Raw genomic sequence first — 27,277 nt, 5'->3', positions numbered from 1 at the left:
CACCTAGTCGATAGGTTGAGCTGGCCCTTGTACATGCTACAGAATAATCCAGCATGCTCTTTCTTCATTGATGAAGAATAGTTTGAAATTTGGCAGCTAAAATTGAATGCTAAGAAATGCAAGGTCTTGCATTTGGGCTGCAAAAACCCGATGGAACGGTATAATGTAGGGGGTGAAGAACTTATATGCATGACGGAAGAGCGGGACTTGGGTGTAATTGTATGTGATGATCTTAAGGTGTCCAAACAGGTTGAAAAGGTGATGGTGAAAGCTAGAAGAATGCTAGGTTGCATAGGGAGAGGTATGGCCAGTAGGAAAAATGAGGTTTTGATGCCTCTGTATAAGACTCTGATGTGACCTCATTTAGAATATTGTGTACAATTCTGGAGGCCGCACCTTCAAAAAGATATAGAAAGGATGGAGTTGGTCCAAAGGAAGGCTACTAAAATGGTGTGAGGTTTTCGTGATAAGGCTTATGGAGGGAGAGGGGAGATATGATAGAGATGTTTAAATACCTACATAATGTAAATGTGCATGAGTTAAGTCTCTTTCATTTGAAAGAGGGCAATGAGAGGGCATAGGATGAAGTTAAGAGGTGATAGGCTCCGGAGTAATCTGAGGAAATACATTTTTACAGAAAGGATGGTAGATGTGTGGAACAGTCTCCCAGAAGAGGTGGTGGAAACAGAGACTGTGTCTGAATTCAGAAGGGCCTGGGATTGGCACGTGGGATCTCTCGGAGAGAGGAAGAGATAATGGTTACTGCGGATGGGCAGAATGGATGGGCCATTTGGCCTTTATCTGCTGTCATGTTTCTATGATGACAAATCCTTACTCACTCACTTAGCCACTCCATTCACAGATGCCCCTGACTTGCCAAAAAAAACAAAAGAAATCTCCTCTCTGAATTTGTGGAGATCCTGAACCCCCACCTACCTCCTTACCAAAAATGAGGATATGCTAGAAAGAGCATGATCATGGTCAACTTTGATGCTTCCAAGTCACCTGACTCACATGAAATGCTTTGAAGATCAATCTGAGAGACTTAACCTGAAAAATATATGTGTATGTCCTATTCAGCAATGCATTAATGATTATTATTTCAAAATGTCTGTTACATGGGAGGATAGATATCAACACAATGTCAAAAGGTTGGTCTGTTTATGGCCACCTCGTAATTTCCACTCCAAACTTGTTTTACAGACCCTCAGAAATGCCACCAGCCACTCAAATATGTTTCATAGTGGTTGGATTTATACATTAAATCCTCACCGGGTCACTCGTACTGGAATTTAAGATATTGTGAATGTATTAATCTTACGCCATTGAATGAGTATTGTTTTGTCTCAGGATATAGTGGTGTAACCATGTTTCATCAACAGTAACTAGTCATTCCAAAAAGTTGGCACCAGCTCATTGAAAATGCTGCAAAATCAACTTGGAAGTGTCCACTCAAAGTTGTTTCTCATCAGCATTCAAACATTTGAGCACCTACTTGGCTGACAGCTTCTGCATAACCAGCTGCTTGTGGATTATATATCCAACACATTCTCTGGATATTTGTAGTGCCCCAGCAATTGTTTTAGTCGATATTCGCCACTCTGCCAAAATCATAGACATTGTCAACAATTTCAAGAGTTGACACTGTTTGAGGCCTCCCAAACCTTGCTGCATCTTTGGTCTTGAAATCTCAACGCTGAAAATTTGTACACCACTTCTTCACTGTGAAGTATGATGGGTATTTTTTACTCAATGTTTGCATCATACATTCATGGATTTCCTTTGGAGTTTTCTTCTGCAAGAACAGGAACTTCATGATGGCTCAGAGTTCTACACTTGAAAATTCTGCACCTTTTGTTGACATGGTTCAATCAATAATCTGAAATGTCAAACCATAGATTTACAATTCTGCAAATTGGCAATTTGCAAAATAAAAGAACACTCTTTTCAGCAAAATAAGTCTCAGAATTTAAGAAGTTGGTTGGGCTGAGAACTTTTCTGCACCCCCTCGTAAGGCAAACCATGCCCAAAATCTGCCCTGAACCCACCCTTAACCATACCTACTTTCTGATAGACATCTCAGTGTAAAAGGCTACCGGGAAGTTTTAGGTGCCTATGGAATGAGGCCCCTACAAGGTAATTAAATTTTTTAAAACCATTTTAATTGGATTTTAATGGTACTTTTCAATTACGAGCACTGATTAAGCCAATTAAAAAATTAAGTTAGGTGCCTAGATTGGCTAGGCGCGCCAATCTAGGCACCTAGCTATAGGCATCATTTATAGAATCAGGGCCTTAGTGCACACTAATTTCATTAGCACATGCTAAGCTTTAGTAAAAGGGCCCTTAAATGTGTAAGTGCAAAGGGAGAGGGCAGACCATGGAGGGGCCATGAGCAGATCACTCAGTTACATGTGTAACTTACAGAAAGCTACAGGTTACATGCTAATACAGTATATTTGGGTGCCAACTGGTACACCTACCATACAAATGGCATAACATTTGACCCTCACACTGCTGCATTCCAAATAACTAAGCCATACTTCATACTCACTTAAATAAACATCTTACAAATATATGTTGGCCAGAAATTTGGACAGAGCTTTATATAATTCAAAGATTTAAATAACAATGTAATTCCAATTTATTCCCCCTTCCTAGGCACCCCATCCCCCTCCCACACACATATTCATTCCCATTTTAATGCTAGTCGGTCACGACTTAGCTGCTCTACCACCATCCCAGTACAATATATTCCATTCCAAGTATCCCCATCTGCAAGACCTTTGGTATCGCCCGGCCTTACATCTGTCTGTGGCGGTGCCACCCACAGTATACAACATCATAATACCCCTTACTTCCTTCACACAATAAATAGCCGCCTGGAAGGCCCCCCTTTCCTATTTCCACACAGCTGTGACTTCCCCTCCCCCCTGCCCAACAAACCCCTAAGATGACCCAAAACCCACAGAAAACAGTCTCCCAAGAAACAACTACCCACCAAACCCACTGAACTATGCACCCTACCACCCCGTAACAAAACTCAAGAGGGGGAAGTGAGGGCAAATTGAAAATAAATCTGAGGCACCCTCTATGCTCACACCGTATCACATCCTCTCATATGCACTCGCAGCTCCTTAAACCTCTCCACAAAACTGCCGCCCAAATCAACCAATCCTTGCCCCTTCCTTTCATCCAATCACTCACCTCCTCTCCCTTGTGACACCACCGGTGCCGCTTAGACGATGGCCCCGGACAGTGCTCAGGATAGCCGGTGTCTCACGTGCTTCCAGTAGAAGTTGGAAGTCCTGCTGGTTTCTTAGTCATTCCAAAAACACAAAACAGAGTCAGGAACACAGTAGTTCAAAGCAAAATTAAAGTCTCCCTTTATTGAGTTCATAAAACCCCGCACAGGTTTCAGTCCATTCTTTCCATGGACAAAAGTAAACAGGAACAAAACCTGGGTGGTTAAAACAAACACCCCACACCTTCCTTCCAAGTATCACAGGCGAGTAGTTCCTTAAACTGTAATAGTTCAGTCTTTGTGAGTCTGCCTTAACAAGCAGGCAGGAATAAGGCTATAACACTTCCTTTCTAGCAGGAAAGTGTTGCACCCAGGCCTGGATTGAAGCAGGCCTGGCCTCAACCAACACAGAAGTAGTTGGTGGGGGAGGGGAGTAGTTGAATCCACTAATTTAAATCTGTGTTTAAACAGAATGCCAAAAATGGCCTCACAATCCCTCCCAAGGATCTTGTGTGGATTCTCCCCACTATCTAGCACCCCTGCACCAAGTCCTTATTGTAATTCCCTTAATCCTAAAAAAGGCAAACAGAAACAAAACTTTTCAGAAAAATAAACTTGCCTAAAGGTTTCCAGCTTTAAGCACCTCGCAGTGAGCCCAGCACTGCTCAATGGCTTCACACAGGTGCAAACAGGTTCCAATAAACAAAACCCAAAAAGTTCAACAAATTAAGCACAACAAAAAGCAAAGGAATTGTACTTAGCTTCCCTCCATAGCACAAGGTTCTGTATCCATGCTAGCGTCCATAAATTCCATGGACTCTGATTCAGCTGGCTGGTTGGCTTCAGAGACAGGGGCTGCATCCAGCATTTCAATATCCTGGAAATGCTGAGGTTCAGGAGAGCTATCCTGCAAACCTCCTTCCTGGGCTGACCCAGGGCAGATTCCCTGATTCTTCCTCAGTGCTGCCTCAAGAGCACTGAGGCGACCAGCCCTGTTCTATGAGGGGGCAGGGCAACCTGCAGCTTCTGCTTAGGTTTCCCAGGGCTTCTAATTAAACCCTGCAGCTGTGTGTTAGCTGAGCTATTGGAATTGTGCTGAGGCTGTTCCAAGCTGTTCCCCTCATAATCCTCACCTCCCCAGGCTTTTGTAAACTGGGTTTTAAATGGGAATGCAGCGCTTTCCTTATTACTGGTGTCTAGCCTGTCACACTGGTTGGCCCTCTTTAAGGCCAGGCTAGGTTTAGGCAGAGCCTTCCCTGGCACAAGCCGAGCTTTAGGGCTAGGGTTGTGACACCCTTTGTCTCTAACCATTCCTAAAACTGCCAACAATCCCAACTCCACACCTCTCATCTATCCTATCTAATCTCTCCCCATCCCAATCTCCAAACCCTCCCACCCCCACCTCCCGGCAATACAAATCTCATGCAGCATCCTCGGCCAATGTTATTAGCCCACTGATTACCTCAGTAATTATATAACTAGATGTCACAATTTGAGTGTGCTGAACCAAGATTCTATAATGGCATCTGTGCATCCAGATTCCATTATAAAATACTAGTGTAAATCAACATTTATGCATTTAAATGTAAGCATGAACTATTCATGCTTACATTTAAATGCATAAATGTTGATTTACACTAGTATTTTATAATGGAATCTGGATGCACAGATGCCATTATAGAATCTTGGTTCAGCACACTCAAATTGTGACATCTAGTTATATAATTGCACTGATGGACTTTAAAAAATGTGCCTATTAGCATTATTTATACCTGCTGTAAATCTGGTTGCACCTTTGGGCCTAAGCCTTAGAAGAGTGATTGAAGAGGCAATTTTGCTTACCCTGTGGAACATAAAAATTCCCAAAATTTGGAGCTCAACTTTTTAACTGTCTCCCCTTGGACATCCAGATTTGTGAAATCTGGCACTCACATATTTAGTAAAATCAGTGGCTTACATATACAATTGCTGCTACTTACACGTTCAAAGACTCAAGTGTTGTCATATTTCCTTATAAAAGGTCTTTCCCTGCTGTACATGTCAAATATGTGTGCTTTCCTCACATTCTGTTTTCTACCAAGATGACCTATGCAAAACTGGGTTCACATGTATTATGCTACAAAACTGGAAAAGCAATTAATCTGCACCTCCCAAATGATATGAAGTTACATTACCAGAAACTAATCAGCTTATCAATTGTTCTTGTACTTTGTGTGGTTTTGTTTTCTATTAGTGAATTGATTTTTTTATCCTGGTACTCTAGATCATGGTGAGAGGTTACAAATGCACTATTATGTTCTGAGCTAAAATAATTGATGATGAAGTACTGTATAATGGGGTGCTGGATCTAAAGCAGCTTTGCAAAAGGGATCTTTTGCATTCCTGTTTTCTCAACTACATTAAACAGAATATACCAAGTATATAATATTCTGGATGAATCAAATAGAATAAAAAGGACTGTGTGCTTTGGTAACGGAACTGATGCATGCATGCATATTACACATCTTTAATACTATACAGTATGTCAATGGCGTAGCCGTAGGTGGGGGGAGAGATAAACACAGGAGAACCAAATCCACAAACTCAGTCACAAGGCCAAGAGTGGAAATGTCCTAATAAGACTGGTGAACTCAATTTATTTCATAAAAGTCCTTGTATTCATCAAACTCAATGTTTCGGCCAGCCTTCTTCAGGAGTCTTGCGCCTGGTAGGCGATCGCGCTCAGCGGAGTCCCTTCCCTCCTCTCTCCACAACTCTCGGGCGGCTTCCAAAAGCCAAGGCTCCGTGGCCTCGGGTGCAGAGAGGGACGAAGGCCCACCCCAAGTCAGTGCTCCATTGGCATGACTGGCAGGGATTCATAAGTCCCTGCAGTCGAAGACCTCCACTCGGCAGAAAAACATATGCCCTTTGCAGCTAATGGTAGTGTTCCTGAGCTGCTGCTGCCCCACCCCGATTGTATTCTTGGTTTACATGCATGCATGAAGATTGGACATATCAGCAGCTTAGGAACACTGCTACTGGCTGCACAGGCATAAGTGTTTCTGCTGGAAGGAGATCTTCAGCTCATGGGGCTTGTGGATCTGTGCCTGTTTTATTGGGGGTGAGGGGAGGGAGAGGGTACACTGGAGGGAGCAAAGAAAGCAGGAAAATGATTAATTTGGGGACCTACCCTAGATTGGCCATTCTAGCTATGCTTCTGCTGTTTGTGCACAGTTTTTTGATTGTATTGATATTTTTACTTGTAAACTTAAATGAATGTACTGCATTCGATGACTTTAAGTAAGTCTAAATATAGTACAACAGTGTTCCTAAGCAGATTAATAAAAATGGTGAGGTTAATATTCAACCAACAACAGTCAGTTTTTTTGGCTGCTATTGGCAGTATTCCCAAATACACCATGCCCAGGCACTAGGAATGAATATCCAATTATACATAGCTAGATAACAATTATCTGGTTAAAGGCAATTTTTAAAACTTAGCTAGATAAGTTAAGCTGGAAAAAGATAGGACTATGTTTTATATTGTCCTATTTCTCTGGATATTTATCCAGTTAAGTGCTAAATTTTGACACTTAACTAGATAAGTACCGCCCCGTCCCTGGACTGCCCACAAAGTACCCGCTTTAGCTTAGGTACTAACTCGTATATTCAGCAGCCTTATCCAGTTTAGTGCCTCTGAATAAACCCAGTTAGCACTGGCCAAGGTCCTCTCCTGGCCATTTAAATTACTTTGAATATCAACCCATGTGAATCTTAATTACTGATGGCTCCATTTTATATATTGTATGTTATTTAGTATTTGCTATATCGCCTTAGGTAATGCACAGAACAAAGCAGTATACAGACTACAATAGAAAAATAGAAAATTTTGGGACAGCCCAAAAAATAAACATGCAAGAGAGCCCAACAATCTCTATAACTGGGGGATGAGAGGGTGAGGAGAGGAAGGGATAAAGGGCTATGATGTGAATCATGCCTCCGTAGGCGCTTTAGGCCACATAACACCACTTCTTGCGCTAGCCATGCCCACAATGGCATTAGGTGGCCTAAAACGCCTACAGAGGTGTGATTCCGGCACTGACTTTTTAGGCACCAGTAGGCACCTGGAAACTCAGTTAAAAACATTTGGGCCTTACCATATATGCTCAAATATAAGCCGAACCGAATATAAGTCAAGATCCCCTTATTCCACAAAAAAAGGAGGAAAAATGGTTGACTCGAATATAAGTGAGGTGGCTTAATATTCAAATGCCCTGCCCTATCAGGCTCTGCACCCTGTCCCCTCCCAGCCAAATTCTGCACCCAGCCCCCTTCCCTCCATCTCTCCGCTGTCAAGTACTGCACCCAGCACCCTTCCTTCCCTCCCTAACTCCCCCCCCCCCCCCCGGCCAGGCTCTTCACCCAGCACCCTTCCTTCCCCTGTCAGACTCTGCACTCTCCCTCCCAGGCTATGCCCTCTGTTCCCGCCCCCCTCGCTGCCCTATCCTCATACCTCTGACGATCCCTAGTGGAGTTACAGCGGGTCCTCTGACAATCCCTGGTGGAGGTGCAGCGAGCAGGAGCAAGCTTTCCAAACTCCTGCCCCACTGCTAACCGGCTGTGCAGATCCAGTTTCTTCAGCTGAGTGGCACGAGCAGCTGCACAATTTGGTGCTGCTTCTTGGCACTGAGCGGCTTCCTTACTGGCTCCTGCAAAGCCACTCAGCACCAAGAAGCAGCACCAAATTGTGCTGCTGCTCGTGCCGCTCAGCTGAAGAAACTGGATCTGCGCAGCCAGTTAGCAGCGGGTCAGGAGTTTGGAAAACTTGCTCCTGCCCACTACACCTCTATCAGGGATCTGCAGAGGATCCACTGCACCTCCACCAGGGATCAGCAGAGATATGAGGATAGGGCAGGGAGGAGGAGGGGGGGGGGCAGAGCCTGGCGATGGCGACAAAGACGGCCTAAAAAATTCTGGGATGGGGCGTTGGCCTGAATATAAACTGGGACCCCCATTTTTGGGCCAATTTTTTGGCCCAAAAATCCAGGTTTATATTTGAGTGTATATGGTAATTTCTTCCAGTGGCTGCCTGGTAGTGCAAACATTAGAGCTTGGCCAAAAGTCGAAATAATTGAAAATGGCCAAATTTACAGCCACACTAAACCCATTTACTAGTGGAGCTTAGTAAAGGGAAAAAATTAAGAATATTTTATAATTAAAAGCCTAAATAAAAAAAACCAAAATCATCATTCCAGAGGCACCTGCCGGCATCTAACACCACTATGGGCATGGCTAACATCGGAAGTGGCATTAGGCACCATAAAGCACTTACGCAATTCAAGTCAAAGATAGGTGCCAGAAATGTAGGCCTGGAAAATCCTGGCCTACATTTCTGATGCCTATCTTTCATGGAGGCGCGATTCTATTTACAGCGTCATCGCAAAATTGACACGTGATTGGAAGCCGCCAATATCCGTGCCATATAGAGAATCTGGGCCGTTGTCCAGCAAGTTTCTAGTTTTTTCAATAGGTTTTGTCAAACTCTGCAAAATACTTATTGATGTCATCGATGACTTAATGGACTGTGGCGCCATCTTATGGAAATTTACCAAGCTTTTCAAACTACCCTCGTATAAACTAGCCTTGAACGAAATGACCTTTGGGTTGGAAAGCACATGTTTTCCAGAAAAAGCTGAAAAGCCTTTACAACACTCATGCCTTGACATATGGTTCTTTCAGGTCATCCATACAGTAAGTGCCACTGACAAAGACGACACTGGTAATGGACCAAGATTTCATTTCTCCCTTGGTGAAACACACTCGGTGAACCCCAACTTTACTCTAAGAGATAATGAAGGTAAATGAACATATAAAAGGCTTTTTAAAAAAAATTATTGTTTTAACCTTAACCCTAAATGAAAGAAAAATAAACATACAAGTTATCATTTTGAAGAATTATATTTAAGGAAATGTGTAGTAATGCTTTATACGATAATATAAATGTTTGTTCATGATTTATACGATAATATAAATGTGATGTATTCATGAAATTCAAAGAAAGCTGCATTTTTCCTTGTAGGAGTGGATCCTACTTAAATAACTGCTACCCACCTAGCCTAACCACCAATGTTCTGTGGTATTAACAAGATGCTTCATTGACTGCCTCAACACTATTGGATTGTGTTGGAACAATCTGGAGTAGAGTGAAGGCAGAGCCAGAAGTGATATAGTTCTCTTAATTTATTTGCCTAGTTGTCCTGGTACTAGCACTGAATATCTTCCAGAGGCACCTTACACCTGGATATTTACCACCAATATCCAGAAAATGCCCAGTGCTGAATGTCTTTGGATGAATTTAAATGATGCTTTCAGCATTTCAAGCGAATACCAACTACAGAGATAAAAAATCAGGAGGATTATTTTTACCTATGAAATACCAGTGTTAATATCAGTGTTTTAGATATTATCTGGCTATTCTTACATGTATCTAATTTTGTTCTGTTATCAGAGCACATGAGAATAGGAAAAAGTGTAAACGATGACACAGTGATGATATAGTTACAATTAGAGACCTTTTCCTCGCAATTGCACCAATATTTGAAACTAATATTGCATGTTGGATGCAAAGGCCCAATTTACAAAGGTTAATTGAGTTGAGACATTCATTTCAGGACATGATCGTTTTCCTTTTGTATTTTACACAAGACTTTGCTTCATGTGGAACCTTTCATAAAATGCATACAGTTTAAGGATGTATATCTCCTGTATAAATGCTTTCTGGAAATTGTGAAGTGTGGTCATTGAAAGAGATTGAATAGTAGCCATGACTTTTCTTTACTATCAGTGATTCACGGATATAGGTATTTTTGAATAATGCTAAATTGTTTTTTAAGTGTGTTATGATTACATATGGGGCAAAGATTTAGAACACATTTAAATGCTGACCACAGTATTGAAACATAGAAACATGATGGCAGATAAAAGACCAAATGGCCCATCCGGTCTGCCCATCCACAGTAACCATTATCTCTTCCTTTCTCTAAGAGATCCCATGGGACTATCCCATGCTTTCTTGAATTAGGCAGTTTCTGTCTCCATCACCTCTTCTGGGAGACTGTTCATGCACCTACCACCCTTTCTGTAAAAAAGTATTTCCTTTGATTATTCCTGAGCCTATCACCTCTTAACTTCATCCTATGCCCTCTCATTGCAGAGTGTCCTTTTAAATGAAAGAGACTCGACTCATACGCATTTATACCACATAGGTATTCAAACATCTCTATCATATCTCCCCTCTCCTGCCTTTCCTCTAAAGTATGCATATTGAGATCTTTAAGTCTGTCCCCATACACATTATGACGAATACCATGCACCATTTTAGTAGCTTTCTTCTGGACCAACTCCATCCTTTTTATATCTTTTTGAAGCTGTGGCCTCCAAAATTGTACATAATATTCTAAATGAGATCTCACCAGAATCTTATACAGGGGCATCAATACCTCCTTTTTCCTACTGGCCATACCTCTTCCTATGCACTCTAGCATCCTTCTAGCTTCCGCCATTACCTTTTCAACCTGTTTGGCTAACTTAAGATCATCACATACAATTCCACCCAAGTCCCGCTCTTCTGTCGTGCACATAAATTCTTCATCCCTTAAACTGTACCGTTCCTTCGGGTTTTTGCAGCCCAGATGCATGGCCTTGCATTTCTTAGCATTAAATTTTAGCTGCCAAATTTCAGACCATTGTTCAAGCTTCACTAGGTCTTTCTTCAAGTTATTCACACCATCTGGGATGTCTGCTCTATTGCAGATTTTGGTATCATCCGCAAAGATGCAAGTCTTATCTGACAGTCCTTCAGCAATATCACTTATAAAAATATTAAAAAGAACAGGCCCAAGAACAGAATGTTGAGGAACACTACTGCTAGCATCCCTTTCCTCCAAGTGATCTCCATTGACCACTACTTTATGTCATGCACAATTGCAAGGAATGCTGAATATCCAGTTGGAGCGGTGAACACTGCTGCTTTCTGCATCAGAAAAGGACAGTCTACAGGGGACAATGGTCCCACCAAAATATTGAGCCTGCCAAGCCCAACTTTACTTTATATAGTCTTAATAGTCAGCAGGCAGCTGTACCTATAACTTCTAGATGCCTAATTATTTCTATATGTACTCTGCCTGCTCAGATTGAAGCCACTATAGCTGTCAATACTATCACCATCACCACCACCAGCTCCAACCTTCCCTCATTGTTGTTTCTTGGTGACAAGGTCATTTAAAGCTCCATTTTTCACCTTTTCAGCTGCTGTAATTGCAATGCTATTTTCATCCTCCTCCCTCCCCCCCTTACACACGTCTACTCCAGCTGTCAACAGGTCAAGAATTCAGACCTCTAAAGTATAGTTGCTGCCTGCCTTACCAGAGAATTTATAGCTGACTCAGCTAAATTCAGGTCACTTAACAGAGAAAGGGTTGGAGAAGATACAAGAGACCTTTGGGGAGTGGGGGGAAGGGCTAGGGTACGCAGGAGAGCGCATAATGGTTGATAGTAGGGTCACCAAAAGACTGAAGAAAGCATGAGTAAGAGTGTGGTGGAGGAGGTGAAGGCTGCAACCTCTGATTCACAATGGGCCTGTATTCAAATGGGAGAGATCGGAGGAACGTCCCCCACCAACCTCATGGATCACTCTCCAGCTATCCAGACGCATGCGCAGACCATCTACTTTGCCTGTAGATGGTCTGCATATCTGTTTGGTGTCCATGTTTTTTAAAAAAATTTAAAAAACTTTTTACTTGCGAACCCGTGGTTTTAATCCACAGGTTTAAAGCGGGTTAAAACCATTGGCTCAAGTTGAGGCACGAGAATCGGAGCAGGAGAGTTGGGCAGAACTTGGAGCAAAGAGCAGGGCTGGAAAATCGGGGCAGGAGATTTGGAGAAGAGATCGGGGCAGAGAGCAGGGCTAGATGATCGGGGCAGGAGAGTCGGGGCAGAGCTTGGGGGAGAGAGCAGGGCTGGAATATCGGGGCAGAGAGCAGGGCGGCAATGGAGCAGGAGAGTCAGCAGGGACGTGTGCGACTGGTCCCCAGCAGTCGCGTCTTCTGTTGATCGGCCAGCCCAGTCGGTGTCCCAGATTTGTTTAGTGAATCACGTTCCTGCCTATTTTGCATGCAGTTTCCCCACATTTGCATGCATGGATCAGAATTGGACCAGCACAGAGGTTAGTGAGTCGAGTCGGAGGAAAATTGGGTCGCAAAGGGATCACAAACCGATCAGTGCATGATCAGTTTGCATAGTGAACCTAGCTCTAAGTTAGAAGTCCTGAAGACTAGAGAAGACAAGAGAGTGTGATGATGGTAGGGGCTTGCAAGCTGCAGAAGGCAGGAGAGAACATGGTTAGGGGTAGGGTTACCTGATGTCCGGGGAAACCTGAACATGTCCTCTTTTTAAAGGGCTGTTTGGGTGCTCGGAGGGATTTTCAAAACCTGGAAGTTTGACCAGGTTTTGGAAGTCCTGATCTTGGAGGCCGCATCTGGAAGACTTTGTACATGCGTGGCCGTCAGCGTGATGATGTCATATGCATGTGTGCATGCATGTGACATCATTGTGTTGATGTCCGCGCATGTGTGAAGGCTTCCAAATGTGGTTTTTGAGCTTGGGGAGGTTCGTGTGGGGGCTGAGAAGAATGGGCAGAGCTAGAGATGGAATGGGGCGGAACTGGGGGCGGAACTTCACTCCTAAGTTATGCAGAGTATGATCTCACTTTCTTACAGTTACTTCTAACATTCACCGAAGTACTTACATCATGCCAAAGAATGTTTCTTTCTGAATCATAAGATGTAATACAGATAGATGGCCTAGTAGCATACTATACCATACTATGTACTGTTATTTGAATATTTTACTGCTGTAATTGTTTATTGACTGTGTTTGATTTATTTTTGCTGCACACCATCTTGGCAGTAAATAATTCCTAATAAATAAATTTGAGATGTGCTTGAAAATTTATTTTAATGAATTCTGTACCTCTCTGTAAATTAGGAAATATTTTTAGTATTTTTCTGCCACATCTTCTTGGTCTCCAGCTGCATTTCTTGGTACATAAGGATCTTTACTTTCTCTGTAAGATTCAAAGTAAGATCTTCCATTTCATTATTTTTAATATATTTTTAATCTGAATAGGGTAAGGTTATTGGGATAGTCTATGGGCTCCTTTAACAAAGATGCGCTAGCGATTTTAGCATGCGCACTAACCGCTACCACCCTCCTTTTAAGCAGGTGGTAATTTTTCAGCTAGCGCGCGCTAAAAACACTAGCGCACTTTACTAAAAGAAGCCCTATGTTTCTGTGTTTTATTGAATAATCATTGTTTGGGGGGTTGGGGAAGAAAATAATAATAATAATAATTTATTTTTGTATACCGCCATACCCAGGGAGTTCTAGGCGGTTCACAACAAATAGATGAGTTACATACAGTGCAATTGAAAAAAAGAAGAACATAACAAGGCAATCGAAGGCTCAAACTAGTTTACATTGACAATTTAAGTGAAGGAGGGCTAATACAGAGCGCATAAGGTATGTACTGTAAGAGAGTACAATTGAATTTATGAGAGGGGGAACAGAGCATATTATATGAGAGGGAGGGGGCAGGGATCTTGGAAGGGGGGGAGGAGGGGGAAAAAGTAAAGAAAGGTGGGCAGTGTTGAGGGGGGGAGGGGAGAGTTAAGGATTTGATCTGATGCAAAGAAGAGTGTTCGATCTGTTTTCTAATGTGGAGAGGGGGAGCGTTAAGGCGGAAGAGGGGAGCGTTAAGGATTTGGTCCATTGAAAAGTAGAGTTTTGAGCTTTTTTTCTAAAGTGGAGGTATGAAGAGGCGTCAAGTATAATTTGGGCGAGCCATGAGTTTATTTTGGCCACTTGAAAAGAGAAGGTTCATTCGAGGAATCTTTTAAGATGACATGATTTCAGTGAGGGGAAAGCGAATATAGTTATGCATATTTGTAAGTTGAATGTGCTTTTATTAACTTATTATATGATATATATTTGTGTATTGCACTTTTGAATTTTAGAAAATCAATAAAGAATTAAAAAAAAAAAAAAAGTTAGTCCAATTTTTTTGAAAAAAGATCTTTACTTTCTCTATAAGATTCACCGTAAGATCTTCCATTTCATTGAGCCTGGTAAGATCTATGAAGCATTTACTGAAGCAGCGAGCTGGTAGCAGCACAATCCGAGGAGGTGGACAAGAGCGACTGGTTTTCTCAACCTCATTAGGGAGGTCTGTTTTTTTACACAGTGAATTCTGGAAATGGTGCTGGCAGCAGTTGTTTTATATCTTCATCTTTTTTCCTTTTTCTTTTTCAAAAGTCTGTGATGGGTTTGTGTCATTTCATTTCTAGAACTTCTGAAAAAAAAGAAAAGAAAGAAAGGATGCCTCCTTTACTGGTCCTGTCTGTCCATTTGATTGACTCTGACCTTTTTCTCTGCACAGTGAAAAATTGGAATGTTAGAAAATCTGAGGATAGGAATGGATGATAAAAATATCATAATGCCCATTGCCTATGCTTTGATCCATGAAGTATCTCGAGTATTGTGTGCACTTCTGCTTGACTTATATAAAAAAAAAAAAAATACAGGGACTAAAGTTTCATAAACAATTATTAGTCATGCATTCCTATGAGTGACAATCTTCTGCTTTCACCAACCCCAAAATTTGTTCTTTGGTAATAATGCATCATCAGAATTCCCACATTCATTAGCATAATTAGCTGCAGCCTTCCAAAGAAAGCACCAGTCTGCATTTACCAAACTTTGCCTTAACATGTTTCTCCAATTTCTGGGTTCATTTCAGTAAACAGGTAAACCATTTACTATAAACTTACAGAATTTCTTTCTTCTTCATATTTCCAAAGGCAATTATTCTTCTGTACTAGCAAACCAAACCCTTTTAGGCAAATGAATTAAACAAAGTGCCTTTTACTAGAGAACAACACTGAGAGAGATTACAAAGACTAGGGGACACTCGATGAAGTTACATGGAAATACTTTTAAAACCAATCGGAGGACATTTTTTTTTTCACTCAGAGAATAGTTAAGCTCTGGAACGTACTGCCAGAGGATGTGGTAAGAGCGGATAGTGTAGCTGGTTTAAAGAAAGGTTTTGACAAGGAAAAGTCCATTGTCTGTTATTGAGAAAGACATGGGGGAAGCCACTGCTTGCCCTATATTGGTAGCATGGAATATTGCTACACCTTGGGTTTTGGCCAGGTACTAGTGACCTGGATTGGCCACCATGAAAATAGGCTACTGGGTTTGATGGACCATTGGGCTGACCCAGTAAGGTTATTCATATGTTTTTATGTCCCTGCAGGATCTATTTCTATCCCCATTCTATTCGCACAAGTTCTGTCCCTGTCCCTGCCCAATCCCTGCAAGCTCTTTTCTCATCTACACGTGCCATGAAAATGTATGTTTTTAAAGTGTTCGAGGCTTGTGCAGATGAGGACAGAGCTTGCGGGGATGGAGATAAATCCTGCGGGGACAGGGACAAATTTGTCCCTGTGTCATTCTCTACATTTTACTTGCAGGACCATCCTGAACCAGAACTATGCCCCAATGTAACATACCCCCTAGAGCTCCACTCCATTGCAGCCAAGCAGGGAAGGCAATGGATAGGACACATTTTTGGAGCCCCCGTCTCCCTTGTGCTCCTTGTGGCTACAATACCCACATATGGCTCTGTATTCTGACTCCATTCCTTTATAATAATTTAGCTCTTGCACTTCGCTCAGAATCTTCATTTAAAATTTTCAAGACTATTCTAAAACTTTTTTTCTCTCTCGCAGGTCTTTAATTGACCCATGGTACATACTGTAGAGGTGGAGGATATTGATGCTACAATTTGTGAATATTTCTTTTAATTTTTTATTCACTTTTTTATATTTTATTTGGCATTCTTTTCTACCTATTTATTTTATTGTGTATCACTTTGATTTATGCTGTAAAAAATTTGATTTTAACAATTGTAAATAAACAAATATACTTTGCCCTGGTACAATCTAGTCTCCAAAAATCCTTATGAATGATTTCCTTTTAATCAACCTTTGCCCTGAATCGGTAGCATGGGATGTTGCTACTCTTTGGGTTTCGGCAGGTACTAGTGACCTGGATAGGCCACCATGATAACAGGCTACTGGGCTTGATGAACCATTGGTCTGACCCAGTAAGGCTATTCGTATGTTCTTATATTCTTATATATATCCAGGTACGTTAGATAAATTGTGAGCCCACCAGGACAGATAGGGAAAATGCTTGAGTACCTGACTGTAAAACCGCTTAGATAACCTTGATAGGCGGTATATAAAATCCTAATAAAACTTGAAACTTAATAAAACTTTTTCTCTTAACATTTTTAAAGGAAGAGTTGTAACTTATGAATTACCTCCTCATTTAAAATGTCATTATGAACACTGTTCTACCCATTAATTTCAACATCATTGTGAGGGTTTGAGGGTTTTTCCTTCACTAGAGCTTTGGTTGTGCCGCTGGTCAGCAGGTGAACTATAGGGAGCCACCTTAGAAGAAACTGTGCTGAATCATGGGGTGGAACTTAGGCAGGGAGAAGAATATATGCCTTAGCCTGGAATCATTCAGGAGACGTCCCCAAAAAAGAGACTTCTCAGAGCAGAGAAGTCTCAGAGAAAGAAGACTTTCCTAGAAGTGGGTCAAATCAGAGCCCTGGGAAGAAAGACTGTCAAGGTGAGATGGTGGCTGATTGGCTTGCTGAGTGGGTGGCTAAGGTAAACCACCATATGCTGAATAAACTGGCATAGTGTTTTGGAACATGACAAAGCCTGAATACTATAATAGTTGGACTTGGTAAAGCATAAGAGTCTTAGGGCTCCTTTTACGAAGGCGCGTTAGCGGTTTAATGCATGTAATAGCGTGCGCTAAATCGCCAGCCACACTAGCCGCTACCGCCTCCTCTTGAGCAGGTGGTAGTTTTTTTGGCTAGTGTGGGGGTTAGCGTGTGATGAAAAGTCACGGGCGCTGAAGCCGCTAATGTGGCTTCGTAAAAGGAGCCCTTAGTCTGTGGAAATATTGATATCCTTATGTTGAACTAAGAGTTTACTTTGAACCCTGAGCCTGTGATGGGACGAAACTCAGAGCTGTACACAAATGAAAGCTTTTTGTTGCACCTTCCAAAGCATATTAAAGAAAAAAAGACTACGGGCTCCTTTTACTAAGCTGCGATAGCGTTTTTAGCGCACGCAGGATTTTAGCGTGCGCTAAACCCACGCTATGCAGCTAGAACTAATGCAAGCTAAGCGCATGCTAAAACCGCTATCGCAGCTTAGTAAAAGGAGCCCTACGTCTCTACAGGAAAAAATTGTAAAGAGCATAAGGTAAGAAAAAAAAATTAAATTAAAATTACAAATGTTGATACTGTTTTTTAAATATTTCTTGCTTTTTGTCCATACTGAATCCCAAGCAAATTCTTCAAGCTTATTGTGACCAATACAGTTATTTATACCTATGCAAATTTAATGAAAATTAATCTAACATAGAACAAACAGTCCTGCACTTGGCATTAACCTATGGCACATTAGGCGCCGTTTCATCCCGATTCAACTTTCAGTATTTCTCATATATCATGACACATTGTGCAAGAAATTTTACTCATCTCCAGCTATACTCCTATTTATCTTCAGAAGAAAACATGTTGATAACTCCAAATAAAGTTTCCTCTAAAAACAATGTCAGAGAAAAATACATTTTGCTGCAAATCCATTGTCCCAAATGTGTATCTGCCCCCGATCATCAGTTTTAATCTACAGAGCTTGGGAAAAACAACTTTTTTTCTGTAGGAGTTACTTCATCTCTTTAAAGAACACTAACTTTTTCTGTGGTTGCTACTTCAGCATCTAGCATAACATGATGAATGAAGTAGAGCTGAAGATAAGTAAAATTTATTGTACAATTAGTTAAACTATTTCTCATAAATCATAAAGTTGAATCAAGATGAAATAGAGCCCAATATGCCATATGTTGCAGCTAAGTACCGGAGTTAGGTATGGCCTGTTCTATATAAACTTAATTGTCATTAAATCTGTATAGGTATAAATACTTTATTGGTGATAATGAGCTTGGAGAATTTGCTTGGGTTTGGTATTAACAACAATAAGACAAACAAAAGAAGTACATATTTTTTCTTTATTGAAAATTAGTACATTTAAATGATGAAATTAATGGGTGAAATAGCATTCATCATGACATTTAAATCCAGCCTCTCCACATAATTGTGAAGAAAATAGTGTGATCTTAAATGGGATCGGGGAGCGTGGAGAACCAGTGAGGTTCAGGCATTTGGCTGGTTGCCATACTCCTGTGACTGTGGGGTCCTCTCGCAGGATGGTACATCAGCAGTGTCCACTCCCTACAACAACAGGAGCGTAGAGAGCCAGTGAGGTTCAGGCATTTGACCAGTTGCCCTACTCCTCTGATTGTGGGGCCCTATCGCAGGATGGTACATCAGCAGCATCTACTCCGCGGGATGCGGCCATGGGCGCATTCTGTGAAGGAGCGTGCCAAAGGAGCACACACCTTTGGAGCACCTTCGGTGCACATTTGGAGCTTTGGACAGAATTCTGTTCAAAGTAATTAGATGGGGAAAAGGACGGGAGGTGTAAAAGAGCATATTGCCTCTACGGAGACTCAAGGTCCTATAGACAAACATCTAATTCTGTAACTGGTGTCTGTCAAAAACAACACTGGTTACAAAATCCACCCCCCCCTACAACGATCGGGGCAGGAGGGAGCCCATGCTATCCTGCCCAGCTTGTGCACCCTCATGCCCCGAAGCAATCGGGGACGTTTAGGGCTGGTGCGGCAAGAAGGCTTGGGTTCCCTCTTGCCCCGATGCTTTCGGGGTGTCGCCGGGCAGGAGGGCTTGGTCTCCCTCCTGCCCGATCGTAATCACCTGGGGAGGGCAGATTGCTGCAGGACAGCGGCACTTCGGGGTGAGGATCGCCGGCAGGGGGGTGGGCGATCACCATCGCAGCAGGAGAGATGAGTCATCTCTTCTGCAGCGAACATTGCAGTAGGGGGTAGGCAGGTTGCTGGTGCCGCTAAGCTGCAGCGATCAGCTCAGCGGCCCCTTTTCGCCACTTATACCTGTTTTGACTTGGTCTAAGTCAAAACGTATAAGTTCTGAATAGGCAACCTGCCTAAAGTTTTGGTTACACCTGCTGCACGCCTAGGTCTAGATTGGCCCACCTCCCGCCCACTGCCTGCCCTTTCCCCTCCTCTAAAAACGCCTCTTTTCGCTCTATGCGTTTAGAGGCAGGGGAAAGGCCTAAGCTGGTTTTAGATACGTCTAAAACCAGCTTTGATTATGGGTACTTGGACGATCAGGCTTTTTGATCGTCCAAGTATCCATGTAGGCCATTTTTTAGATGTTTTTTTTATTATTATTAGCCCCTTAGCGCTTTAGTAAAAGAGGGCCTTAGACTGATTAGATCATATTTTGATGACAAATCGTTTAGACTGTCTTGTCCTGAGTACTCTGGACTAGTGCAATATTGTGCATCTGGCAGTCAACCAAAAAAACCTGGCTCAACTTTGGTTAATACAGAATACAGCAATTCATCTAATTTTTAAATTACAAAAATTGGACCACATAATGCCTTATTACAGGGAACTGCATTGGCTCCCCAAGGATGCTAGAGTGCAGTTTGTTTGGTTCCCTGTGTTACAAAGTAATATCTGATATGGCTCCAGCCTATTTAGTTCATCAGTTGTTTTTTTCCCCATCATAGATGTGTTCTATTCAGTCTGTGTTGTAGCAGTATTTTACTTTTGTTAAACTGCATAGATCTGAAGGGTAATGCGGTATACAAATGTTATGTTATGTTGAATGATGAGATAATTCAAAATGTCATGATAAGAACATAAGAATTGCTGCTGTTGGGTCAGACCAGTGGTCCATCATGCCCAGAAGTCCGCTCACGCGGCGGCCCTTGGTCAAAGACCAGCGCCCTAACTGAGACTAGCCCTACCTGCGTACGTTCTGGTTCAGCAGGAACTTGTCTAACTTTGTCTTGAATCCCTAGAGGGTGTTTTCCCCTACGACAGACTCCGGAAGAGCGTTCCAGTTTTCTACCACTCTCTGGTGAAGAAGAACTTCCTTACGTTCGTATGGAATCTATCCCCTTTCAACTTTAGAGAGTGCCCTCTCGTTCTCTCTACCTTGGAAAGGGTGAACAACCTGTCCTTATCTACTAAATCTATTCCCTTCAGTATCTTGAATGTTTTGATCATGTCCCTTCTCAATCTCCTCTGTTGGAGGACAGTGTGGTGTAGTGGTTAGAGCTACAACTTCACCACCCTGAGGTTGTGGGTTCAAATCACAAGCTGCTCCTTATGATCCTGGGCAAGTCACTTAATCATCTACTGCCCCTGGTACATTAGACAGATTGTGAATCTGGTGGGACAGATAGGAAAAATGCTTGAGTACCTGATTTGTAATCTACTTAATATACCTTGTCCAAGCGATATATGAAAACCCCTTTCCCTTTCATAAATAACAACCCTTCATTTACAATCTTTGAGATACCATCTAGATCAGTGTCATGCAAACTTTTTCGATCACGGCACACCTGAAATCTGAGGAGGCACACTGGTATGCTGCGGCACACAGTTTGCGATACACTGATCTAGACAATGCCAGAATTTTCAATGGCACTATCCAGATAGTGCAACTGAAAATTCAGGGATAGTACATTTATAAATATCAGTGGCATACCAAGGGGGGGGGCAGGAGGGGCGGTCCGCCCCGGGTGCCAGCCCTGAGGGGGTGCTCCCGGCCTTGCCGTTCAGTCCCGTCCCCCCACCCCCGAAGGACCGCTCGCCCCACTGACCTTCCTGCACCACCTGTGAAGCAGCCCGCAGCAGGATCGCGACGTCAGCGATCCCTGAGCTGCTTGGGCGCTGCTTCCTGCGCCTAAGCAGCGCAGGGATCGCTGTTGTCGCGATCCTGCTGCGGCTGCTTCATAGGTGGTGCAGGAAGGTCAGTGGGGCGAGCGGTCCTTCGGGGGTGGTGGGGGGGGGGACTGAACGGCAAGGCCGGGAGCATAGGTAGTGCTGCTTCATAGGTGGTGCGGGGAGGCCAAGGGGGCGAGCGGTCCTTCGGGGTGGGGCAGGCGGGCAGGCAGGCAGGCTTTCAAGGGGGAGGGGGTGACAGGCAGGCAGGCAGGCCTTCAAGGGGGTTCAGGCCTTCAAGGGGGGGGACAGGCAGGCCTTCAAGGGGGGGAGGCAGGCCTTCGGGGGAGTTGCAGACCTTCAAGGGGGAGGGACAGGCCTTCAAGGGGGGGGGCAGGCAGGCCTTCAAGGGGGGGGTAGGCAGGCCTTCAAGGGGGGGACAGGTCTACAAGGGGGTGGGACAGGCCTACAAGGGGGTAGGACAGGCCTTCAAGGGGGGGACAGGCCTTGGGGGGGGGTGCAGGCCTTCGGGGGGTGCAGACCTTCAAGGGGGTGCAGGCCTTCAAAGGGGGGACAGGCCTTCAAGGGGAGGACAGGCCTACAAGGGGGGGACAGGCCTACAAGGGGGTGGGACAGGCCTTCAAGGGGGTGGGACAGGCCTTCAAGGGGGGTGCAGGCCTTCGGGGGGTACATACCTTCAAGGGGGGGACAGGAAGGCAGGCCTACAAGGGGGGGACAGGCCTACAAGGGGGAGACAGGCCTACAAGGGGGTGGGACAGGCCTTCGGGGGGGTGCAGACCCTCAAGGGGGGGGACAGGCCTTCAAGGGGGGACAGGCAGGCGGGCCTTCAAGGGGGGGGACAGGCCTACAAGGGGGGGACAGGCCTTCAAGGGGGGGACAGGCCTACAAGGGGGTGGCTGTATTTGACATCTAGCAAGGTCTCTGTTTGAAAGGAAAGATCTAAACTTAAAATGAAGTGGCCAGAAGTTATGGTAAAAGCAGATAGTGTAGCTGGTTTTAAGAAAGATTTGGACAAATTCCTGGAGGAAAAGTCCATAATCTGTTATTAAGACATGGGGGAAGTGTCTGCTTGCCCTGGATCGTTAGCATGGAATGTTGCTACTCTTTGGGTTTTGACCGGGTATTAGTGTCCTGGATTGGCTACCATGAGAATGGGCTACTGGGCATGATGGACCATTGGTCTGACCCAGTTAGGCTATTCTTATGTTATGTTCTCATCTGTAGGGGCCTTTGTTTTCACTTCTTATTTTAATGTATTTTTTTTCTGGGAACTTATCAGTGTTTTTTATAATGGGAACAAAAATGGAAGAGAATTAATGTGTGTGGGATGAGGGGGTAACTAATTTCTTCAGCTAAATAATTCAATCAACTTCAAACAGACATAGGAGAACTCACGCACCATTCACACACCCTCGAACCAAAAACGTCAAAAAAAAAAACTGTTCGACAACCTCCTAGCCATTCGAGCTGCAACACTCGACCCCCAACTCTACAACCAATTGACATCGACCACAGACTGCAAAACCTTCAAAAAGAAATAAAAACCCTTCTATTCAAAAAACACATAAAACCGAACTAACACAATCAGAGCTGTCCCAAGCATCACCTGCAACTACTCCATATATACTTCTGATGTCATGACAATTCAGACATAATTTATGTTATGTTATGTTTGGAATATAAGAAAATTTTCACTGCCTGTTTCTATTCTGACCATTTATTCCGTTTCATGGTCAATACAAAAAATATTTTTTTACATGGGGGGGGTGTCAAAAAATGATGGGCCCCGGGTGCCACATACCCTAGCTACGCCACTGATAAATATAGCCTCTAATTCCATCAAGTATGCACAATTTTCAGGCTTAATATGCAAAATTCCATGTTAAATGATCCACCTGTATAATGTAATAATATAAGTAGTTGCTAATTGGTATTAATAACTAATTATGGTAATTAGTGGTAATTGGCATTAGTTAGCCGTTATGAGCTTAATTACCCTTGGGATTCTGAAGGTTGCATACACAAAGGGCTAGATTCACAAAGCAAACCGATTGGTTTGCGACCCCTTTGTGATCAGATTTCCCTCCTGCACTATTCACTAACCACTCTGCCGACCATCCTCTGATCTGCACATGCAAATGAGATCAATGACATGCAACGTAGGCAAGGACGCTTATTAAGGAATTGGTTTTCTTCCTTTCATTCTGATTTTTTATTTTTTTGGGTGCTTGGGAGACCAAGAAATAAACTCCACTGCAAGTAGTTTTTCAGTACTGCAAATATAACTTGGGCATACAGAAAAGGAAATATAAAAAAAGTTGTAATCCAGGATTAAGCTGTAGCCAAGAGCACCAGGTTTCCCCCCCCCCCCCCCTCTCATCTTCTTGCAGAGAGATTCAGCAAAGGAAGCTGAATTTCAAGGGTTTGCAATAGTAAACCCTATTGCATCTACCAAATGACCATGGTTTGCCTGACGCTAATAACTGCTGACATTAAAGCTGCATCGTTGACACTAATCTCCTTACTGGGGTTTTAGGTCATTACTGAGAATTTTCTCAGCCTCCTAGAACCAATAACATTGAGCTTATTTGTATGTATAAATCATACAGGCAGCAGAGACATGGCAGACAGAGATTTTCTTTCATTTTCTATATACCTTTGTAGCCAAAAGACAAAATCATCCTGATAGTGGCTGAAAAGCAGTAGTAGAATAGTACCATAAACATTATATCCAACTAATCAAGTGATTATTTTTAATTTAAAAGGAGCATATTTTGCAGAAAAATAAAAACAAGCTAAAATATTCAAAATGCTCCTTCTTTTACTAAGGCGCGCTAGCCAATTTAGCGCACGCTAACTGATTTAGCATGTGCTAATCGATTTAGCACGCGTTATCAATTAGCATGCACTAAATGCTAATGCGCCCATTATATTCTTTGGATTCGTTAGCATTTAGGGCGCGATAAATCGGCTAGTAAAAAGACCCCTTAATGATTAATTGATGCTGTTATAAATACCACTATAAGAGGCTTGTCTAACATTCTTCTATCAGGGGCCACATTTTATATTTGGAACATTCAGAGGGCCAAAACACGCACTGTCATATTTTGCCTCATGTTTAGTCAAATGATGGCAATATGACATTGTATTGTCCTACTATGATCTTCTTTTTTTAAACTCCTTATTTTAATCTGCAATTCCAGACTATAAAGTCCATAAGACAATAAAGAACAAGAACATTTACCAGAGGCCCAACGTACACAGCAAAATACAGAACATACATTGTTATTCACAAAGAACGCTTTGTAAAAGTTAAGTGGTGCAGGTCTTCTGGAATTGTGAGAAGCAAGAGATTTTTTTCAGATTTTCAAAATTTTACATCAGCTTATTAAATGTTGATAATTAAAACCAATATAAAAAATCAGCGCAACAAAGTACCTAGGAAAATACTAAAACATTCTGCCCACAAACATGATGGCAATCAGATCACATGATGTTATCCAAAAAATTATTAATAAAGAAAATACAATCCAATACAAGAGAGCCTTCTGCCCCAGAATCCCTCCTCCAAGCCGGTTTACAGATATTTATAATTATGATTCACGCTCACACGTGCTGGATATTGCAAGGAAAACATACCCCTCTTCTACAAAACCACGCTAGCAGTTTCTAGCATGGGGAGCTGCACTGAATGGTCCGCGCTGCTCCTGACGTTCATAGGAACTCTATGGGCGTCGGAAGCAGCGCGGGCCATTCAACGCAGCTCTGTGTGCTAAAAAAACACTAGCGCGGTTTCATAAAAGAGGGAGTTAATCTTCTTGTGAAACACCTGAGTGCAGTGGGGCTCCAGTTCCCTTCTCTGCTCTGACACTTGCACTGAATAATCCTGGAACAACAAAATCTGTGCATCCTTATTAGTGAGCTCCTTGTGATTTTTGTACAGACCCAGTAACTTGCTCTTGTCTGCATAGTTAAGAATGTGAGCCATCACTGGTCTGTGCCTTCCTTCTTCTTCCCTTCGAGGCTGCACATGATATATTCTTTCCACTTTCAGAGAAAGAAGCACTGAGTCCATACCCAGAGACAAGGGAACCTTGGTAGCAAACTCCTACAATTCTTGATCACTCACTGATTCAGGAAGACCAGTCACCCTAATGTTATTTCTTCGGCTCCAATTCTCTTGCTCTTCCACTCTGCCCAGCAAAGTTTTGTAGTTTTCCTCCTCCTCCCATCTAGGTGCTTCTAGCGATATCATCTGATCCTCAGCTGCTGGCATGCACTCTTCTGCATGCTGGATCTGGTTACCATGTCTCTCTAAGCTTTCCTTGATTTTGTCCACTGAGATCTGTATCCTGGTGAGTTTGTCATTGAGAATGATTGACAGGTGTTTTTTGAGCTCCACTATGGTGTCCTCCTGCAAGGCTTCCCCCATGTCTGTCTCAATAGCAGACTATGGATTTTTCCTCCAGGAACTTGTCCAAACATTTTTTTTAAATCAGCTACATTAACTGCTCTTATCACATCCTCTGGCAATGTATTCCAGAGCTTAACTATTCTCTGAGTAAAAATATATATATGTATATTCCTTTGGGTTTTAAAAGTATTTCCCTGTAACTTCATCAAATTTCCCTCTAGTTTTTGTAATTTTTGATGGAGTAAAAAAATCATTTTACTGGTATCTGTTCTATACCACTCAGGATTTTGTAGACTTCAGTCAAATCTTCCCTCAGCCCTCTCTTTTCCAAGCTGAAGAGCCTTAACCATTTTAGTCATTCCTCATGCGAGAGGAGTTCCATTCCCTCTATCATCTTGGTTGCCTTCATCCACATGTTTATTCACACCTTTAAAGAAATGCAGAAACTTGGCAAGGTAAGGCCTCCCTTGGCTGAACCCATGTTGACTCTGTCCCGTTAAACCGTGTTTGTCTATGTGTTCTGTAATTTTTATTTTTTATAATGGTTTCAACTATTTTTCCTGGGACCCAAAACAACTGTTTTCTCCTGATACTACACAACTGTCTGTCCTTTCTGTCCTGAGGAGCTCTAAATTTCACACTTATCTGAAAATCTTGGGCATATGATGCTATGTGGCTCAAACCTAATAAAAATCACATGGTTCCAGAAAAAAAGGGGAAGCAGTGGCATTCCTTTTGTCATTTTGTTATATTCCAAGGGGGAAGACCTCCTTTTCTGAATTTACCTCAACCTTCCAACTGAAAATAGGTTGAAAACCACTGGTATAGAAACTAGTTTGGTGAAGCAGTCTAGATTATAATTATAATTTATTGATTTTTATCATTTCATTCTACTTTTCTTTTTCTACCACAGATAACACAGCGAGTATTCTGACGAGGCGGAAGAGGTTTAGTCGAGCAACTCAGGAGCTGTATTATCTTCCCATTCTGATCTCCGATGGTGGCATCCCATCTCTCAGCAGCAGCAGCACTCTTACAATCAGTGTATGCGCGTGTGACAGGAATGGGCGTGTACGAACCTGCCATGCTGAAGCTTTCCTTTCCTCTGCAGGCCTGAGTACTGGAGCCTTAATTGCAATCCTCCTCTGTGTTGTCATTCTACTTGGTAAGCTGTGGCACCATACCACAATCTAGAGAATGTCATACATTATAAGACGCTGCCTCTGTATAGATGAAAGTTGGTATACCAAGGGTTCAGTGATGGGCAGAGAGAAAAATGTCTCTATTGTCCCCTGATGAAAGAGAGTGAAAATCATGTGGGTTCCAGGAAGATTTCACAAACCAGCAAGACAGGTGCACGGGGTTTCTTCAATGCACCTATCCGCATAAGCAAAAATAACAGCAGTATTCTACCATTATATTACCCTCTTCCTCCCCTCCCTAACCACCCATCCCCCCTCGTATATTAAAACAATAAGACTTACATCAGAAGCCCCACAGCAAACCCTTTTCCCATTACCAAAAAGTATTTTCCCACTACTCAAATCTCTTCCAAAGTGTCTCAAAACTACGTAATTCACAGGTGGTTTGTTTATACATAACATATCAGCAATTCAGTTTATCGACCACTAGCTGCC

At 42.7% G+C, this 27,277-nt stretch overlaps 1 protein-coding gene across 7 annotated transcripts in view; it reads left to right on the top strand.

Annotated features, from left to right (window-relative positions):
• Nucleotides 1–27,277, top strand: part of CDH18 (cadherin 18) — a 1,088,060-nt gene that overhangs the window by 1,040,949 nt on the left and 19,834 nt on the right. For all 7 annotated transcript variants that reach the window (XM_033935275.1, XM_033935273.1, XM_033935270.1 and 4 more), the window contains 2 exons: nt 8,963–9,080; nt 26,554–26,805. In XM_033935275.1, the coding sequence (XP_033791166.1) occupies nt 8,963–9,080; nt 26,554–26,805 (370 nt within the window). The remainder of the gene's footprint in view (nt 1–8,962; nt 9,081–26,553; nt 26,806–27,277) is intronic.

The sequence above is a fragment of the Geotrypetes seraphini genome, chromosome 2, assembly GCF_902459505.1.
Source record: "Geotrypetes seraphini chromosome 2, aGeoSer1.1, whole genome shotgun sequence".
Classification (NCBI taxonomy): Eukaryota; Metazoa; Chordata; class Amphibia; order Gymnophiona; family Dermophiidae; genus Geotrypetes; species Geotrypetes seraphini.
Note: the sequence above shows the minus strand (reverse complement) of the source record. Positions and strands in the feature narration are given on the sequence as shown.